The 21,671-nt window shown below is 36.9% G+C and overlaps 1 protein-coding gene across 3 annotated transcripts in view; it reads left to right on the top strand.

Annotated features, from left to right (window-relative positions):
- Window positions 1-21,671, top strand: part of PIK3C3 (phosphatidylinositol 3-kinase catalytic subunit type 3) — a 165,356-nt gene that overhangs the window by 104,819 nt on the left and 38,866 nt on the right. For all 3 annotated transcript variants that reach the window (XR_011563770.1, XM_070778690.1, XM_070778689.1), the window contains 4 exons: window positions 392-520; window positions 1,072-1,141; window positions 6,836-6,900; window positions 9,773-9,857. Coding sequence is in view for 2 of the 3 variants with exons in the window: in XM_070778690.1 (XP_070634791.1) it covers window positions 392-520; window positions 1,072-1,141; window positions 6,836-6,900; window positions 9,773-9,857 (349 nt within the window). In the remaining variant the exon portion in view is untranslated. The remainder of the gene's footprint in view (window positions 1-391; window positions 521-1,071; window positions 1,142-6,835; window positions 6,901-9,772; window positions 9,858-21,671) is intronic.

The raw sequence follows: 21,671 nt of genomic DNA, 5'->3' as shown, positions 1-21,671 counted from the left end.
CCCTGAGGTGATCAAAGGATACTACAACTATTTGAAGTTTTAATTCACTAAAGGTTGTAGTTTCTAAACTTACATTCTTTGAAGGATTTTTGATGCTTTTCCCCTAACATTTTATAGTGAAGTTTTCAAACATACAGCAAAGTTGAAAGGCTTTCACAGTAAACAACTATATACTCACTACTTCTGTTCTGTTAGTAACATTTTACTGTACTGTTTTTGTCACACGTCTGTTCATCCCTCTATCTGATACTTTTTATGCTATTATTTCTCATGATCTATAGAAATTAATATTATTATTTGCTTTGTCAGACTCATTTCTTTTCTTTAGATTATTATAAGTTTCTCCACATTTCCATCTTATATAATTTGAAAATAATATTTTTATTTTCAGAGTGCTCTTATGCCTGCACAGTTATTCTTTAAGACTGAAGACGGAGGCAAATATCCAGTTATATTTAAGCATGGGGATGATTTACGCCAAGATCAACTTATTCTCCAAATCATTTCACTCATGGACAAGGTGAGCATAACCTTATGTTGGTAGGGAACATGTTTTCATTTCAGAAATCAGTGGATTAGTGGATAGGCTATGCATGGATACAGAATTACATGTACCTAGAGTTATATAACATTCAGGTACAATCCTGGAGAGCTGAACAATCTCCATTTGATCTTGAACAAATGGAGTTGTTATTGTATTACTGCAGATGGCTCTTAAGATGAGTATAAAATGAAACTGCATGTGTTCCTTTTTATAAAAACTTTTTCACAGTTCTTTCAGTGTTGGATTTAGTAATTTTCTTCCTCTTAGTCAATTAAATCTTCTTTCTTAAATCCTTTTTCTGTCCATGGATTTTAAAGAAACATATTTGTCTTCATTTCCTTATTTGGAGTTCTAAAATACTTCATGACCAGTAAGGCCTGCATAAATCCTTAGGGGGAACCCCCTATCAGTGAAAACTGACAGTGATTTAAAACAAGATAAAGAGATGTATTAAACTGCTATAATACTTACTACAAAACTATTTCATAACATTTTTTCATTTGTTTAATATGACTTTTGATCTTAAGCTGCTACGAAAAGAAAATCTGGATTTGAAGTTGACTCCCTACAAAGTATTAGCCACTAGTACAAAGCATGGTAAGTTTATTTTTTAACAATTATTTATTTCAGTGTCCAATGAGTATATTTTTCTTTTTAAATTGGAAATTGTTAAGAACATTAGGGATTGAACTCATTTGTAACACTGAAGACTAGTCGGGCCTTCCTGGCTATCTACCTTCCCTCCTTCCCTTTCTTTTTATACCTCTTGAAATCATTAAACAGCATATTTGGGAGAAAAATGAGAACCTTTATGATATATTTCTTTGGATTCAAAACTGTTTCCAAACCACAGTAGTTTTCTCCTGTGGTGATCTGTATCTGAAATTATTGTTTTTGTTATCTTTCAGTTACTAAGTCATCTTCAACTCTTTGTACCTTCATTCACTGCAACATACCAGGCTCCTCAGTCCTCCACTATGTCCTGGAGTTTGCCCAGATTTGTGTCTATTGAGTCTGTGATGCTACGTAACCATCTCATCCTCTGCCGCACCCTTCTCCTTTTGCTTTCAATCTTTTCCTAGCATCAGTGTCTTTTCCAGTGAGCTGGCTCTTCACATGAAGTAGCCAAAGTATTGGAGCTTCAGCTTCAGCTTCAGCATCAGTCTTTCCAATGAGTATTCACAGTTGATTTCCATTAGGATTGGCTGGTTTGATCTCTCTACAGTAAAAGGGATTCTCAGGAATCTTCTCCCACACCACAATTTGAAAGCATCAATTCTTCGGAACTCACCCTTCTTTGTGGTCCAGCTCACATCCCAACGTGACTACTAGAAAAACCATAGCTTTGTTTATATAGACCTTTGTCTTTGATGTCTCTGCTTTTTATTACACTGTCTAGATTTGTCATAACTTTCCTTCCAAACAGCAAACAACTTTTAATTTCATGGGTGCAGTCACCATCTGCAGTGATTTTGGAGCCCAAGAAAATAAAAACTGTCACTGCTTCAACGTTTTCCCCTTCTATTTACCATGATGTGATAGGACTGGATGCCATGATCTTAGTTATTTGAGTGTTGAGTTTTAAGCCACTTTTTTCACTCTCTTTAACCCTAATCAAGAGGCTCTTTAGTTCCTCCTCACTGTCTGCCTTTACAGTTGTATCATCTGCATATCTGAGGCTGTTGATATTTCTTCTGGCAATCTTGATTCCAGCTTGTGATTCATCCAGCTTGGCATTTTGCGTGATGTACTCTGCATATAATCATTATTGAGAGTTACTAAAACCTAGAAAGGCTTTGTATTGTGCCCTGCTTATGCAAACCACTCATCAGATGCTGTTGCTTTTATTCATTGATTTTTTTTTTTTTTAATATATATGTCTAACTTTCTGAGATTGAGTAACCTCTGGAAGTTTGGCAGAAGATTCCCTCAGAATGCTTGCCTAATGTGTATTGTAAATTTTATAATCTTGTTACTCTTAGAGCTTCTTACCTTTAGATTAGGTACCTTGGAGAAACAAGTACCTGTTTTATTTTAGGCTTTCTGCCTTTCTCCTTGTTATTCCCAAATCTTTCTGGCGGTTTAATTTCTTATATGTTCTATTACTGTCCTACATAAATTGGTTTACTTAGTTTTTATTTGCTCCTGGAACCAAGACAAAAGTCTTAGCTTAGTTTATTAGTTCTTGTGTGGTATAACATACCTCCACGCCTCTCTGTGACACCTTTTTTTTCCACTCTCCTTGCTTCTTAGACTTTAGCCACGCCATCCACCTTCCATTTTCGCAAATGTACCATGCTCTTCTTAGCCTTATATTATTGTTATCTTTAATACCCTTTCCGCTTTATTTATACATCTTTATTATCCTTCAAAACACAGTTCAGATGTCAGAGGTCCTCTGATCCCTATTGTAATATAGGTCTCCCTTTAGTATTCCTTTTCATAGTGTCCTTTCATTCATAGTTTTTATTCCAATAAAACTTGCAAACTTGTGAGATCTTTGAAAGCAGGTCAAAGCTCTATTTTTGCTTACCTGCAAAATTCTTGCTACCTACTAGAAAAACTACGAATATATGTTAAGTGCATTGATGCAGACTGTTTAGTATTTATCATATGGGAATAAATGAGATGCTTCTTACTCTAAAGTAATGCACAGTCTCCTAATTTGCATGCAAATAATTATGTGTCGTTGTTTAGTCACTTAGTCATGTCCAATTCTGCAACCCTTCGGACAGTAGCCTGCCAGGCTCATCTGTCCATGGGATTTCCCAGATAAGACTACTGGAGAGGGTTGCCATTTTCTTCTACAGAGGATCTTCCTGGTGCAGGGATTGAATTTGTGTCTCTTGCATTGGCAGACAGATTCTTTAACACTGAGCCACTGCTGCTGCTGCTGCTAAGTTGCTTCAGTCGTGTCTGACTCTGTGCAACCCCATAGACGGTAGCCAACCAGGCTCCCCCGTCCCTGGGATTCTCCAGGCAAGAACACTGGAGTGGGTTGCCATTTTCTTCTCTAATGCGTGAAAGTGAGAAGTGAAAGTGAAGTCGCTCAGTCGTGTCCGACTCTTAGCGACCCCATGGACTGCAGCCCACCAGGCTCCTCCATCCATGGGATTTTCCAGGCAAGAGTACTGGAGTGGGGTGCCATTGCCTAGAGCAGCCCAATTATAATGTAAGGCTTACCAAAACCATATCATAGTTGTTTATGATTCTGAAATACTTCCATCATTGAACTTTGATTTTTTTTTTTTTCCCCACAGATTTGTAGTTTTATCCTACTTTTGTTGTCCCTGGACTTACAGGCTTACTTTTTCTCCTTATTCTCCTGTATACTATCCTCCTCCCCTTCTTTTTGGTAGTTCAGATAAGGGATTTATACTTCCCTTTCATAGCATTTCCAGGGAATGGCAGAAGATAGAGTATTACACAAAGAAAGCCAATGAATATACTATAATTTTAGGGTTAGGTGATTGATATTCTAAAATGCCAAAATTTCAGATTTGTTCAAGTGATTTTACATTTAGAATTTTAATTGACATATGTTATAAAACTGCAGAAAGAAATTTTTATGCCAAATTTAAGAAGCCTTACCCTGTTACTGATCTGATAAATAGAGTGCCTGAAGAACTTTGGACACAGGTTCTCACATTATACAAGAAGCAGTGATCAAGACCATCTCCAAGAAAAACAAATGCAAAAAGGCAAAATAGTTGTCTGAGGAGGCCTTACAAATAGCTGAGAAAAGAAGAGAAATGAAAGGAAAAGGAAAGATATACCCATATGAATGCAGAGTTTCAAAGAATAGCAAGGAGAGATGAGAAAGTCTTCCTCAGTAATCAGTGCAAAGAAATAGAGGAAAACAGTAGAATGGGAAGGACTAGAGATCTCTTCAGGAAAATTAGAGATACCAAGGGACCATTTCATTCAAAGATGGGCACAATAAAGGACAAAAATGGTATGGACCTAACAGGAGCAGAAGATATTAAGAAGAGGTGGCAATAATACACAGAAGAACTACACAAAAAAAGATCTTAATGACCCAGATAACCACGTTGGTATAATCACTCACCTAAAGCCAGATATCCTGGAATGTGAAGTCAAGTGGGCCTTAGGAAGCATCAATACAAAGTTATTAGAGGTGATGGAATTCCAGTTGAGCTATTTCAAGTCCTAAAAGATGATGCTGTGAAAGTGCTACACTCAGTATGCCAACAAATTTGGAAAACTCAGCAGTGGTCAGGACTGGAAAAGGTCAGTTTTCATTCCAATCCCAAAGAAAGGCAATGCCAAAGAATGTTCAGACTACCACAAAATATTGTACTCATCTCACATGCTAGCGAAGTAATGCTCAAAATTCTCCAAGTGAGGCTTCAACAGTACGTGAACTGAGAACTTTCCAGTGTTCAAGCTGGATTTAGAAAAGGCAGAGGAACCAGAGATCAAATTGCCAAAATCCGTTGGATCGTAGAAAAGGCAAGAGAGTTCCAGAAAAATACCTATTTCTGCTTTATTGACTATGCCAGAGCCTTTGACTGTGTGGATCACAACAAACTGGAAAATTCTCAAAGAGATGGGAATGAGACCACCTTACCTGCCTCTTGAGAAATCTGTATACAGGTCAAGAAGCAGCAGTTAGAACCGGACGCAAAAAAATGGGCTGGTTCCAAATTGGGAAAGGAGTGCATCAAGGCTGTATTTTGTCATCTTGTTTACTTAACTTACATGCAGAGTACATCATGGGGAACACTGGGCTGGATGAAGCACAAGCTGGAATCAAGATTGCTGGGAGAAATATCAATAACCTCAGATATGCAGATAACACCACCCTTATGGCAGAAAGTGAAGAGGAACTAAAGAGCCTCTTGATTGAAGTGAAAGAGGAGAATGAAAAATCTGGTTTACATCCAACAAACGAAGATCATGGGATCCAGTCCCATCACTTCATGGCAAATAGATGGGGAAACAATGCAAACAGTGAGAGACTTTATTTTGGGGGGCTCCAAAATCGCTGCAGATGGTGACTGCAGCCATGAAATTAAAAGATGCTTGCTTCTTGGAAGAAAAACTATGACCAACCTAGACAGCATATTAAAAAGCAGAGACGTTACTTTGCCGACAAAGGTCCATCTAGTCAAAGCTATGGTTTTTCCAGTAGTCATGTATATATATGAGAGTTGGACTATAAAGAAAGCTAGGCACCAAAGAATTGATGTTTTTGAACTGTGGTGTTGGAGAAGACTCTTGAGAGTCCCTTGGACTGCAAGGATATCAAACTAGTCAATCCTAAAGGAAATCAGACCTGAATATTCATTGGAAGGACTGATGCTGAAGCTGAAACTCCAATACTTTGGCCACCTGATGCGAAGCACTGACTCATTGGAAAAGACCCTGATGCTGGGAAAGGTTGAAGGCAGGAGGAGAAGGGGAGGACATAGGACAAGGTGGTTGGATGGCATCACCAACTCAGTGGACATGAGTTTAAGCAAGCTCTGGGAGTTGGTGAGGGACAGGAAAGCCTGGCGTGCTGCAGTCCATGGGGTTGCAAAGAGTTGGACACGACTGAGTGACAACTGAACCTTATTACTTTGTGTTCCTGTGTATAATAATAGAAATTGGCCTAGAGAAATATACAGGTTTTCAGCTTAATTTTTTAAATGTTTCCGTGTATTTCCTATGATGTAAATGCCAATATATGCTAAATACAATAAGAGTCGGACACGACTGAGCGACTTCACTTTCACTTTTCACTTTCATGCATTGGAGAAGGAAATGGCAACCCACTCCATGGTTCTTGCTTGGAGAATCCCAGGGAAGGTGGAGCCTGGTGGGCTGCTGTCTATGGGGCCGCACAGAGTCGGACACGACTGACGTGACTCAGCAGCAGCAGCAGCAGCATAGACCTCTTTAAGCTAATAAGTTTGTATTGTATACATTTGCAGATGAAGACTATTCTTAACAGAATCTTTAGTGCTTAACCAATATTGTTGTTTTGTCATTCAGTCATGTCTGATTCTGCGATGCCATAGACTGCTGCACAGCAGGCTTCTCTGTTCTCCACTATCTCTCTGAGTTTGCTCAGATTCATGTCTATTGAGTCAGTGATGCTGTCTAACCATGTCATCCTCTGCTGCCTCCTTCTCCTCCTGCCTTCAGTGTTTCCCAGCATCAGGGTCTTTTCCAACTGAGGGGGCTCTTCACATCAGGTGGCCGTAGTGGGCTTCAGCTTCAGCAAGTCCTTCCAGTGGCTTAACCAAAAGCTGTGCTTAATACAATGTATCTGTTTCTGTGTAGGCTTCATGCAGTTTATCCAGTCAGTTCCTGTTGCTGAAGTTCTTGATACAGAAGGAAGCATTCAGGTACAGTATCTATTTTAATGATTTATGAATTTCATGAATATTTCTTGTTAGAAAAGTTTCAGTCTCTATAAAAAGTACATAGAGTTAGAAATGAAAGTCTCTTTTTCTCACTTTTCTTCCCTCAAGTTGTTTTTTTTTTCCAGAGAAGTAAACAGTGTTAACAGTTGGAAATGTTTCCAACGTAGACAGATAGATGTTCAGTTCCTTAAACTTTGCCTGGCATATAATAGGCAATCAGGAATTAATGGGGAAACAGAATTTAAATTTTCTGAAGTTTATGGTTACATTATATTGCAAAGTATGGAAATACTGATTTATGTAGCCATCAATGAACGTTCTGATTATTTCCAGTTTTTGTTGTTATTCAGAACAAGGCTATAGTGATCTTCTTGTCATACATGTTTTACATAATTATGTTTTTTAAGACCCTTTTCCCCAACCTCCCCCTCCAAAATCATTATTCTCCTTTAAGATAAGAAAAGGCAAGTTGTACTAAGCCATATATATCTTTGGAATTGTTTTTATATTTTAAAATCGTGAATTAGTGTTTATTGCAAAATTCATACTGCATGTGAATAGTTTACTTTTGTTATCTTTTTAATGTAATTTTTTTCCTATGAAAAATGTATGTAATTCACACTGAAAAAATTGATATGCCTGAGATGAAAAATCATATAGTGAAGGGCTTGATAAAGGATATTTACTATAGTATGTTTTTGTATTTCTCAGTTTAGAGTGTCCCAGTAATTCAGTGTGGAGTTTACACTTTCAGAAAGACTTTACTCTGATTTCTTAACAAATAAGAGGTTGATTCCATTGTTTGGTTCAAGGTACAATTGTGCTCAGTTACTTAAAACCTCAGACACAAAACATCAAACTTCCAGAGTTTGAAGTTTGGTTCTGCGGCTTTCTATCTATGTTTTGAGTAACCTTGCAGACAGGTTAGCCTTTAGCTCGTGTTTGGATTTCAGCAGGAACTCATAAGGGTGGTTCACATACCTAGACTCTTTGTACAAATAATATGATTTATAGGAAATAACCGGCCTTCCTTCTAGAATTTTGATAGTTGCTGGACTAAATAGACTATAGAGGGTGCCTGTATGAGCAGCCCCCAGGAAATAAGCTCAGTGTATCCCTTCAGAAGAGAACAAGGAGGATTCACATGTAATTCACAGGCTTTGCCTGTGTGTCTTCTCCATGTTTATCCTGTTGCGTTTACTTCTGCTGTAATACACCTTACTAGTGGTACAGCTGTAAGTTGAGTCTGTGACCCCATCTAATAGATCAAATCTGTCAGAGGTCTAGGGAACCTCCTAACATACCCTTTAAGTCTCAGTTTTTGTATCTATAAAATTGGGGTAATAAGAGTACTTAGCTGTAGAATTCTTCTGAAGATGACATGAAATGTATACAGAGCTTGAACACAGGTTCTAACTGAAGTAATTGTTTAATAAAGTTGTCAATTATTATGTTGTTCTGTGGAATTATGATTTTGTAAAATAAAGACAGTGACAGTTTGTGTCCTGATTCATAGTTCCATGTGTGATCTGTGTAAATAATTTTGCCAAGTTGTAGCTTATCTCATCTTCAGCGTTAGTAGATAGTTTAAAATTGTTTACCAAAATAATTATTTTTGAAAACAGCTGTTTTTCTTTGCTACTCATCTTTACCTAATCTTGGTATTGTCGAGCTTCTAAATTTTGGTATTTATTATTATTTGGTTTACATTTCCCTGATCACCAAAAACATTGAGTGAAATATGTGTATAGGCCATTTATTTCTTCTGTGAAGTGCTTGTTCATATATTTTGCCCATTTTTCTCTTGGATTTTTTTGCCTATTGGTTTATAGGAGTCTTTATATTTTCTAGATATACATTCTTTTTCACTTACAGAATGTTCAAAAAGCTTAAAACATAGGATAAATTTATTTTTTAATAGTGTGTTATTTTTTGTCTATTGGTTTATAGGCGTTCTTTATATTTTCTAGATATATATTCTTTTTCACTTACAGAATGTTCAAAAAGCTTAAAACATAGGATAAATTTATTTTTTAATAGTGTGTTATTTTTTGTCTATTGGTTTATAGGCGTTCTTTATATTTTCTAGATATATATTCTTTTTCACTTAATGTTCAAAAAACTTAAAACATAGGATAAATTTATTTTTAATAGTGTGTTAGTTGTATTTTCAGATAGTGTACTGTGTCTGTTTTTCTTTAACATCTAGATGTAAAAGAATAGGCTAGTTGATAATCTGGGGAAAAGAAAGTATACAGTTTTCCCCAGTATTTCCAGACTGTTTGGACACTCTAGTGTATTTATTGTGCCCTTGCAGTTCTTTGGTTCACACTGTATCTCATGTTTATCTTCTGTCAATTTCCTCTTAATTTGAAAAGTCTTAGCATTGTATTGAATGCTGTTTTGAATATTGGAATGTAATTTTGAATGCTATTTTGAATATTGGAATGTAATTTTATTGAGCTTGTTAATGGTAGCAGTATTTCAGTGGCTATACTTAAAAGGTCATTTTAAAAATTCATGTTCACTTTTAGGAGAATGTATGATTCACAGAAAGCCCCTCATGTTTACTTTCAGGAGAAATGGGAAACAAACTGGTAAATTAACTATGAGATATAGCAGTACATTTATTTAATGTTTTCCCCTGTGATATAGAAGTAGCACACTTTTATTTATTTATTTCTTAGTCTCAGACTATAAGCATAGTAATATGACTGATTCCTGAGGAATATGCTTCCCCAGTTCTGCATTTTATAAAGTTTTATACCAGACACCTGTTTGTAATTATTTACAATTTTGAAATGCCTGACTTGTTTAAAGGATTGAATTTGTAAACATGTAAACATCTTTTCAGAACTTTTTTAGAAAATATGCACCAAGTGAGAATGGGCCAAATGGAATCAGTGCTGAAGTTATGGACACTTACGTTAAAAGCTGTGGTGAGTTTCTCAACGTACTGCTTTTCATTGATACGTGGGAATAAAAGAAAGGAAGCTATCTTGTTGCCATATTCATATACATTTAGAACATGTTAAGATTTGGCTTAGATTTGTCCATTTTGGCTGCAATAACAAAATACCAGATACTGGGTGACTTTTGAACAATAGAAATTTATTTCTCATAGTTCTGGAGGCTGGAAGTCTGAGATAAGGTGCCAGCTTGGTCAGGTGAGGACCTTCTTTGGGTTAAAGACCTGTTATTGTATCTGCACCTGCTGGGAATGGCAAGGCAGCTCTGTGGGGTCTTTTATAAGGTGCTGATTCCATATTGAGGGCTGTTGCTGCTGCTGCTGCTAAGTCGCTTCAGTCGTGTCCGACTCTGCGACCCCATAGACGGCAGCCCATCAGGCTCCACCGTCCCTGGGATTCTCCAGGCAAGAACACTGGAGTGGGTTGCCATTTCCTTCTCCAATGTATGAAAGTGAAAAGGGAAAGTGAAGTCGCTCAGTCGTGTCCGACTCTTAGTGACCACATGGACTGCAGCCCACCAGGCTCCTCCGTCCATGGGATTTTCCAGGCAAGAGTACTGGAGTGGGGTGCCATTGCCATCTCCGATACTTGAGGGCTAAATACCTCCAAAAGGTTCCACCTCCTACTTGGGCATTAGAGGCATGTTCATTTTGAGGGGACACTACTATTCAAGCCACAGCAGTTTTAAATGCCCTATAAGAAGATTAAAAGATAGAAAATGTGATAAAAGAAGTCATTAATGTTTTGACATAATGGCAGGAATGCGGTGTAAATTCTGCTTAGTCTTTTATAGATGTATCTTTGTAATCACTTAACTATTTTGTAACTGTAAGTTATCTCTTCCTGGAAGCTGTAATTTTTTCCTTGATTTTCTTTGAGTTTCAGTAAGCGATTAAGTGGTGGTGGTGGTGGTTTAGTCACTAAGTTGTGTCCAACTCCTGTGAACCCATGGACTATAGCCTGCTAGACTTCTTTGTCCAAGCAATTAAGTAGATTGGGAAAAGTCTGTCAGGAATAATCATGTTTTTGATAAATCTCTAGACCCAGGATTACAGTGCTGTGTTAAGAGCTACCTCTCATGGTATTTTAGATTAGTACTTATGGTCACTTACTGGAAATGTCAGTAGTGGCAAGCTGAAGAGATTAATTCAAATGTTTCAACCACTTATGCCTATTCTCATGAAGTTTATATTTTTTATTTTCATAAGGGTTTTTTTTTTTTTTTAATGGCTAGATTGTTTAAGGGAGGGTTAATAAAGGAATTGACACTAGAGTTGAGTCCTGAATAGTATGTGGCATATATCATGTTATTCCTGTTTTACATAAATATTTATGTTTACATCCATATTTATACTTAAGCAATCAAAGCTGAGGGAAGCAAGTAGAGGATTTTCTAGACATACGATAACTATATTTATACTTTTGCATCATTTAATGGTTTATAAGTTGCTCTCTTATACATGACTATTTTTTATTTTTCACAATGCTCCTATGAGGTTGTATTCCAGATTATTTTGTACTGCATAATTTATTCTAAACTTACATTTGGTATATTTTTGACTGAGAAGTATACAGAAAATGTAATATTCTTAGGAACTTTTAAAACACTGAAATAAAATGTGTGTATATATATTCAAATTCTTCATGCGTTTAATTCTTATTTTAAACTAAGAAACATAGCATTTTACAGGTAACTGTGTTTACCCATGAAAATGTGTTCAACCATAAAAATGATCACATACAGTGTATTTTGATTTGAAAAATTTTTTTTAATTGATTGAAGCATTTAGGAGAGAATATTCCCCTTTTCTTACACTGTATTTCTCTCTCCTCTCCTTCCCTCCCTGCTTTACTTCTTTATTTTTTCCCTTTTCTCTTCCATCCATTTTTTTCTCCATTCATTCTATGTTTTCTAAGATCTAAAAAATTAATATATCTTCTAAAGGCTTTATAGATCACTCACATGGCTGGCAGCTTATACTGTTTTCAGCCAAGCTGGTTAATCAAGTCACTTGTACAGGCTTCCCTGTGACTTGTGTTTTTCAGAGCTGGGTTTGAAAGGAATTCTAAGAGACAGGAAGTAGAAACTTTTGGTTTCTGAAGGCCTGGATTGGGAAGCTGGTAGTTTGTCACATCTGTCATATTCTGTTGGTCAGAAGAGTAACACAACCTGCCTGGCTTCAAGGGAAAAGGAGATAGTTCCTACTTTGAATGAAAAGCATGTAAAAGAATCTTTAATTAGCCACACCTAGTTTTCATTACTTTATTACTTGAGATATTTTGCATGCCATCAATCAATTACCTTCTGTCTTTTTACTTAACTTTCATGTAGTTACTGTACCTTTTTTATATCATACATATATATTTAATAAAGAAATGTTAACTTTTCATTTTTATTTCTTTAAATTATGAAAGTATTGTAACACATTTACAGGCAACTTGGAAAATACAGAACAAGGTTATATATAGTTCTACTATATAATTATTTTTTAAGTAAATAAATAAATATTTTTAGTTGGAATTTCAGCATCAAATTCTCAGAAATTAACAGAGTGAATATACAGAGACATAGAAGGATATAGTAGACCTGAAAAGCACTGTGAACCACTTCAACATAAGTAGGATTCATACAATTTTCACACAACAGTAGGATACAAATTCTTTTCAAGTTCCCATAGACTGTAAGCTAGGAGACACTGGAACATATCCAGGGACATAAGACAAAGTGCAAAAATTTCTTGGTCTAAAGGTATTGAAATCATACAAAGGCTGTTTGTTTATCACTGTGGAATTATGTTAGAAATCAGTATCAAAAAGTATTTGAAAATAAGCCACATATTTTCAAGTGCAGTGTGACTTTACCAAGAGAGATCTTTGAGTCACTGAAAGCCTTAATAAAGTTAGCTTGAAAAAAAACACAGAGAATGATTGCAGAGAAGAAAACATTTAAATGAGAAATTAGTATCAAAATGAGAAGTTCATGTTAAAGATATTTAAAATATCATGTATGAAACAAGATGCCAGTCCAGGTTCAATGCACGATACTGGATGCTTGGGGCTAGTGCACTGGGACGACCCAGAGGGATGGTATGGGGAAGGAGGAGGGAGGAGGGTTCAGGATGGGGAGCACATGTATACCTGTGATCGATTCATTTTGATATTTGGCAAAACTAATACAATTATGTAAAGTTTAAAAATAAAAAAAATTTAAAAAAAAATCCCATGTATTTGGAAATTAAATGTCCACTTTTTAATGATGGGTGTATCTAAGCTATAATAAGGAAAACTAGAAAATATTTGTACTAGAATAAAAATGAAGAGAATTTACCAGAATTTGTCGCAGGTGACTAAAGCTGCTCAATACAATTAAATACAATGTGGAATCTTGAATAAGATATGAAAACAAATAATGAATACTAGCATAAAATTTTGTGAAATTTGAACAAAATCTGTACTTTAGTTAATAATATTGTATCACTTGTTAGCTTCCTATTTTTTTTTACAACATATTTCTTTATATTCTCAAAATTGAATTAGAAGTTTCAAGCCTCATTCAAAAATTTTTTAAAACTAAGATAATAAATTTTCTAGATTTTTAGCAGTAATACTAGATGCCAGAATACATGGAACTATATCAGTTTTGAGTAAATATAAATTAGAAATCTAGCATTTTATTCATACTAAGTCAAACTAATGGATCAAATAATCCCAAGGAGGAACGCACTCAGGCACATAGTAATCAAAATGATGAAAATTAAAGACAAAACATTAAAAGCAACAAGGGAAAGCGACCAGTAACATACAGGGGAACTCCCATAAGGTTACCAACTGATTTCTCAACAGAAACTCAACAAGCCAGAAGGGAATGGCATGATATATTTAAAGTGATGAAAGGGAAGAACCTATAACCAAGCATATTCTACCCAGTAAGACTATTGTTTAGATTTGATGGAGAAACCCAAAGCTTTCCAGACAAGCAAAAGTTCAAAGAATTTAGCACCACCAAACCATCTTTACGATAAATACTAAAGGCAATTGTACATCTCTAAAACTACCATTTAATAAAAAAACTTGTAATCACTTTTTAAAATCCAGGTGCATAACAGAATTGTCTTGGAAGTCTTTGAAAAATGCAGATGCTCAGATATTGCTGTTCTCCAAAGCTCCAGGTGTGTTTCTAATGAGCAGCTGTGTTTAAAAACAATTGGACTGTATGATCTTTTACTTTTATTAATTTGTTTCACTTTTTCTATTTCATATTTAGTGCTCCCTTTTCATTTAGTTTATGTTTTCCAATTTCTCAGTCTTTTTTTGTTTTTTTTCTTAAGCCTTTATGAAGTGTAGCAGAAAATCTTTTGCATACCTATACATATAGTATTGTGTATGCTGTGTGCTTAGTTGCTCAGTTGTGTCCGACTCTTTGCAACCCCATGGACTGTAGCTCTCCAGGCTCCTCTGTCCATGGGGATTCTCCAGGCAAGTATACTGAAGTGAGTTGCTATGCCCTCCTCCAGGGGATCTTCCCAATCCAGTGATCAAACTCAGGTCTCCCAAAGTGCAGGCAGATTCTTTACTGTCTGAGCCATCAGGGAAGCCCTAGTATGTGTAATATATAATATATATATTTTAGAAAATATGTGAATTTTTGCCCAGCTAAGAAATGTTAATTTTTTTTACTTGAAATATACATATAATCCATAAATATTGACTAAAATTTGAAAACCCTGCTCACTTAATGAGAGTATTGGAACAATATTTTATATGTGCTAAATGTCATAGTATTGTGCCTTTTATATAATGTTTCCTTTTTTCCCCAAGAGCTAATGAGAATATGACTTTTCTAATGTTAAAAAAAAAGCTATTTAAATTGTACAGTTAACTCCAAATTAGATCTTCTTTCTAATAAGAGCATTACACATTTATTCATATCCTGATAACTGATTTGATAACAGACCTTCTCTTTATCTTACTTTGAATATTCTTCTGCTTTCTATATATATTGCTACATTACAAAATACTTTTTTTTTGTTTCAGTGAGTTTGGTAGCATTCCAGGTAATGTTAGGGGTTGAAAGCCATTATTTAAAGAGGAGTCAATGCAGCATTGTACTAGAATCTGATTGTTGGGCGTTATCATATGGATACATGTATAACTTTCATTTTAAAAAGTAATATTTTAGGTTTTTGGTAGAGATTAAGAAGAAGAATACGATTAGTTATGGTGACATTTTATTCCAGGTTATGCAGGGTGTCAAGTCTGTATCATGAAAGTAATGTGGGAACACTGATTATTCTCACACTCATATCTTTACTAAAGAAAGGGAAATGGTATTGTTTATTTGTCTATATTTCTCTATATTTTACTTTAAATCAAAGTTGTTTTACAAAATCAGTTTCAAGATGTTTATTTCACGTGGAATCAAAATGCTAATGAAAAGCACGCTTTTGACAAAGTTGTCTGGAACAGGTATAGTGTTCCCATTATACTTAAAGAATATTTTCAGTTTTCCTAAAACTCTTCTGTTCTTCTCTGTGCCATCTCAAATCATCCTGAGTACTGTGTTTATGTCCTCAGTTTCTGAGGCTTATCCTAATCTTGCATCAGATATCTTTTTCAGGATGTAATCTTTTCTCTTAAGTTTTGATATTTAAATTACTGAAACACCCCCAAATACTCACTTTCACCATTAATATGTATGAAAGAGAGAGAGATCATACGCTGTCTGACTTGATGTTAAAAGAAATTTCCTGAAATGACATTTCAAGAAATATTTATTACCATAACTCACTGAGGCAGAATAAAAGGCTCTTTCTCATACATTTTTTATTACTTGGAAAACAATCCAGTAATAACAAGGAAAAATTACTGAAAAAGCAAATTTGATGACAAAGAATAGTTTATAAAAGCATCTTACTTTATCAGTAGTCACTAAGTAGTGTCTGACTCTTGCAACCCCAATTGGAATGTGGCCCACCAGCCTCCTCTGTCCTTGGGATTCTCCAGGCAAGAACACTGGAGTGGGTTGCCATTTCCTTCTCCAGGAGTCTTCCTGACCCAGGACACAGACCCAGATCTCCTGCATTGCAGGCAGATTCTTTACCAATTGATCTACAAGGGAAGCCCTACTTTATCAGTAGCTGCTGCTGCTGCTGAGTCACTTCAGTCGTGTCTGACTCTGTGCGACCCCGTAGATGGCAGCCCACCAGGATGCCCTGTCCCTGGGATTCTCCAGGCAAGAACACTGGAGTGGGTTGCCATTTCCTTCTCCAATGCATGAAAGTGAAAAGTGAAAGTGAAGTCACTCAGTCATGTCCGACCCTCAGCGACCCCATGGACTGCAGCCCACCAGGCTCCTCCATCTATGGGATTTTCCAGGCAAGAGTACTGGAGTGGGGTGCCATTGCCTTCTCCGACTTTATCAGTAGAGACAAGCATAATTCATACATGTTTAGTTATATGAAAATTTTAGGTCAAAAATATTATTGCTGTACATGTGAATAATTTTCATAGAGATAGCTAAACAACTTGAAACAAAGTAGTAATAAAAAGTAAACTAATTCTAATTAATAATTAATAAGAAAGTAGCTAGTATCACATGACAACTCAGACACAATCATAACGTAACAGTGTTCTTTTTGATGCTGTCTTCATATGCATATATCAGTAGTTTTGTATTTTGTATCCTTGACAAGTAGAGGCCAGATTTCTAAGGGAATCCCTTATTAGTGAACACAGTGTGCTAATAAGTTCTAATATGTTCTCAGTTCTCTTTACCAATACCAGGTGTAATGTCTTCAGTAACTCACTAATTTTTAAGTGGAGAGCTTTCAGTCATTTGTAAAACTGCATATTTTGCAGCAGTTTTAGAGTAGGGCTACCACAGGTATCATTGGAGAAGGAAATGGCAACCCACTCCAGTGTTCTTGCCTGGAGAATCCCAGGGACGGGGGAGCCTGTTGGGCTGCCGTCTATGGGGTCGCACAGAGTTGGACACGACTGAAGTGACTTAGCAGCAGTAGCAGTACCACAAGTATCATCCAGCAGCATTGGCTTCACCAGGGCACTTGTTTGTAAGACAAACTCTCAGGTCTTTCCTCTGCTGATGTTGGATCAGCATCTCCACACAGGATTCCCAAGTACATTAGAACACTAGAGACGACTTTGATATGTATAAGAATCACTCTGGCCACTGCCCCCTGGAAATTCTGATGCAATAGGAATGAAGTAGGGCTTAAAAGTTTGCATTTTCACAAGCTTCTAGATAGTAGTGAAACTGCCAATCTGTGTATTCTATGTTGAATAGTAATGCCTTAGATCAAATATCGGTCCATTTTTCCCTAAAACCATTCAGATAAGTAAATATATTTATGCTTTTTAGGCCTGGTGGTCTCTTTTGCAGCCGTTCACCCAGGCCATTGTAGTGCTCAAGATATATTGAAATAAATGGGTATGTCTCTGTTCCAATAAGTTTTCTTTATAAAATGTAAAAACAGAGGGAGACCAGTTTGGGCCAGCAAGCTGTATTTCCTCATCCGTTATGTAAATGACCCTCAAGTCTCCCAGTAGCCTACTAACAGTTTCTTTCAGCAGAAGTTAACATGACCTGACTGTAGTGGTTTACACACGTAAAAGTTAATTTCTTCTTTGTAAGAAGCCCAGGTGTAAGCCGATGTGGTTGGAGTTTGAGCTCTTTAGGAATATTAGGGTCAATCAAGATCTCCTGGTTAGTTCGTGCTTTAAAAATGCTAACCGTTAAGACTCTATTTGCCTACATCTCAGTGGACAGGCCTAACTTCAAGTGAGCCTGGGAAATGTCTTTAGTGTAGTCACATTCTTGCCCCAAAAATCTTGGTTTAGTTTTGTTTTAAGGAAGAATATAGATAGGATATTGTGTTGTTGACAAACCAGTAGTCCTTGTCACACTACAAACTATATTTTGAGAATAACTGATTTGTTTAGTCAACTGTAATTGATTTGTAACTGATTGTTAAAATGCAGCTATGGGCACAGAATTGGAAAAGGTCAGTTTTCATTGCTGTCCCAAAGAAGGGCAATGCCAAAGAATGTTCACACTACTGCACAGTTGCACTCATTTCACATGCTAGCAAGGTAATACTCAAAATCCTTCAAGCTAGGCTTCAATAGTATGTGAACTAAGAAATACCAGATGTACAAACTGGATTTAGAAAAGACAGAGGAACAAGAGATTAATTTGCCAACAGCCACTGGATCATAGAAAAAGCAAGAGAATTCCAGAAAAACATCTACTACTTCATTGACTATTCTAAAGCCTTGACTGTGGATCACAACAAACTGTGGAAAATTCGTGAAGAGATTGGAATACCAGACTACCTTACCTGCCTCCTGACAAATCTGTGTGCAGGTCAAGAAGCACTATTTAGAACCAGACATGGAACAATGGACTAGTTCCAAATTGGGAAAGGAGGCTGTATATTGTCAACCTGCTTATTTAATTTATGCAGACTACATCATGTGAAATGCCAGGCTGGATGAAGCACAAGCTGGAATTCAGATTGCTGAGAGAAATATCATGCAGATGACACCACCCTTATGGCAGAAAGCAAATTAAAAGGAAGAACTAAGAGCTTGAGGAACGTGAAAGAGGAAAGTGGAAAAAGCTGGCTTAAAACTCGACATTTGGAAAACTAAGATCATGGCATCCAGTCCCATCATTTCATGGCAGATAGATAGGGAAATGGTAGAAACAGTGACAGACTTTATTTTCTTGGGCTCCAGAATCATTGTGGATGGTGACTGCAGCCAGGAAATTTAAAAGATCCTTGTTCTGTGGAAGAAAAGCTGTGACAAACCTAGAGACCATATTATAAAGCAAGAGACATTACTTTGCCGACTAAGGTCCATATAGTCAAAGCTATGATTTTTCCAGTAGTCATGTATGGATATGAGAGTTGGACCATAAAGAAGGCTGAGTGCCATAGAATTGATGCTTTCGAAATGTGGTATTGGAGAAGACTCTTCAGAGTCCCTTGAACTACAAGGAGATCAAACAGTCATTCCTAAAGGAAATCAACCCTGAATATTCGTTGAAAGGACTGATGCTGAAGCTGAAGCTCCAATACTTTGGCCACCTCATGTGAAGTGCTGCCTCATTAGAAAACACCCTGTTGCTGGGAAAGACTGAAGACAGGAGGAGAAGGGGATGACAAAAGTTGGATGGCATCACTGACTCAATGGACATGAGTTTGAGCAAACTCTGAGAGATGGCGAAGGACAGGGAAGCCTGGTGTGCTGCAGTCCATGGGTTCACAAAGAGTTGAGCATGAGTGAGCAACTGAACAACCAGAAGAAGTGAAAATTATTAGACTAATAATATGATTACAAGCTTTTGGAATGATAATATCTTTCATTCATTTGGTACATATGAATATTTTTGAAATAGATATACTTTTATATCTAGTATTAGGGTATGGTGAGTTACTCTTAAAAAATATACTTGAAATTAAATATGTTACTGAGTGTTGCACCCATCAAAGTGGCCACTTTGTACTGTTTGCTGCTACTGCTAAGTCACTTCAGCCGTGTCCGACTCTGTGCGACCCCATAGACAGCAGCCCACCAGGCTCTGCCATCCCCAGGATTCTCCAGGCAAAAACACTGGAGTGGGTTGCCATTTCATTCTCCAATGCATGAAAGTGAAAAGTGAAAGTGAAGTTGCTCAGCCGTGTCTGACTCTTTGTGACCCCATGGACTACAGCCTACCAGACTCCTCCATCTGTGGGATTCTCCAGGCAAGAGTACTGGAGTGGGTTGCCATTGTCTTCTCCTTGTACTGTTTAGGGGGAGTGTAAATTGACATAGCCACTATGGAGAACAGAATGGAGATTCCTAACCTAGGAATAAAGCTACCGTATTATCTAGCAATCTCACTACTGGGCATATGCCCTGAGAAAACCATAATTGGAAAAGACACCCTGTACCCCAGTGTTTACTGCAGCACTATTTACAATAGCTAGGACATTGAAGCAACCTACATGTCTGTAGACCGATGAATGAATAAAGAAGCTGTGGTACATATATGCAATAGAATATTACTCAGCCATAAAAAGGAACACATTTGAGTCAATTCTAATGAGGTGTATGAACCTAGAGACTTACTATACAGAGTGAAGTAAATCAGAAAAATATCATATTAATGTATATGTATGGAGTCTAGAAAGATGATACTGATGAACCTATCTGCAGGGCAGCAGTGGAGACACAGACACAGAGAACAGACCTGTGGACCCAGGGGGCAAGGAGTGGGTGGGAAGAAGAGAGAGTAGCATAGAAACATACACGTTACTGTAATATGTATACTACGTAGCCAGTGGGGTTTGCTGTATGACTCAGAAGATCGGACAGATGCCATGTGACAATCTAGAGAGGTGGAATGGGGGGAGAGAGGGGAAGGAGGTTCAAGAGGGAGGGGAGATATGTATATATATATACACACAACTATGGCTGATTCTTGTTGATGTATGGCAGAGACCTATACAAATATTGTAAAGCAATCATTCTGCAATTAAAAATAAATTTTAAAAAATTAAAAAATAGCCACTCTGGGAAGGAGGAATTACACAAAGTACAGTGCAAAAGTGGTGTGAGCGATGGAGTCTAACTTAGGTTTAAACTCCAGTCTGGTGACTTTGGACAATCCTGTTAATATCTGGAACCAGAGGTTTTTTCATTCAATGGATATTTATAATACTTAATTTACATCATTAAAAGGGTTAGTCATAATGAATGTAATGTGTCTATTTAAAAGCCTAGCCTTCAATAAATTATAACTTTATAATTAGGTTGGTGCAAAAGTAATTGCGGTTTTACATTGTTAACGTTTGCCATTTGATATTGGAATAATTCTTAAATAAATGTGGTTATTTTATACATCCTTTTAATGTGGATTTCTCACTTCATGTGTTTTTGCTAATGACTTACTGCTTTGGATTTTATATCTATTTTAGACTATAGAAATCATGTTAGACACAAAGCAAATTCAAGTGATTGTTTTATTCAAGTTCAAAATGAGTCATAAAGCAGAGGAAACAGCTCACAACATCAACAATGCATGTGGCTCAGGAATTGCTATCAAATGTGCAATGTAGTGGTCATGAAGTTTTGCAAAGGAGATGAGCAAAGTTCTGCCTTGAAGATGAGCATAGTGGCTAGCCATTGGAAGTTAACAATGACCAACTGAGAGCTCTCATCAAAGCTGATCCTCTTACAGCTACATGAGAAGTTGCCCAAGAACTCAGCGTCAACCATTCTACAGCCATTTGGCATTTGACACAAATTGGAAAGGTGTAAAAGTTCGCTAAGTGGGCTGACCACAAATCAAATAAAGCATTGTTTGGAAGTGTCATCTTATTCTGCACAACAACAACGAACCATTTCTCAATCGGATTGTGACACGCGCTGAAAAGTGGATTTTAAACGACAGCCAGCAACAACCAGCCCAGTGGTTGGACCGAGAAGTTCCAAAGCACTTTCCAAAGCCAAAGGGTGCACCGAAAAATGGTCATGGTCACTGTTTGGTAGTCTGCTGCCCGTCTGATCCACTACAAATGGTCAAGGTCACTGTTTGGTAGTCTGCTGCCCGTCTGATCCACTACAGTTTTCTGAATCCTGGTGAAACCATTACAAAATGCTCAGCAAACTGATGAGATACACCAGAAACTGGAATGCCTGCAACCAGCATTGGTCAACAGCATGGACCTAGTTCTCATGAAAATGCCCGACTGCACATCTCAGAACCCGACACTT

This window comes from Bos indicus, chromosome 24 (assembly GCF_029378745.1).
Source record: "Bos indicus isolate NIAB-ARS_2022 breed Sahiwal x Tharparkar chromosome 24, NIAB-ARS_B.indTharparkar_mat_pri_1.0, whole genome shotgun sequence".
NCBI lineage: Eukaryota > Metazoa > Chordata > Mammalia > Artiodactyla > Bovidae > Bos > Bos indicus.
The sequence above is the reverse complement of the archived record's forward strand: the minus strand, read 5'-3'. Positions and strand labels throughout refer to the sequence as shown.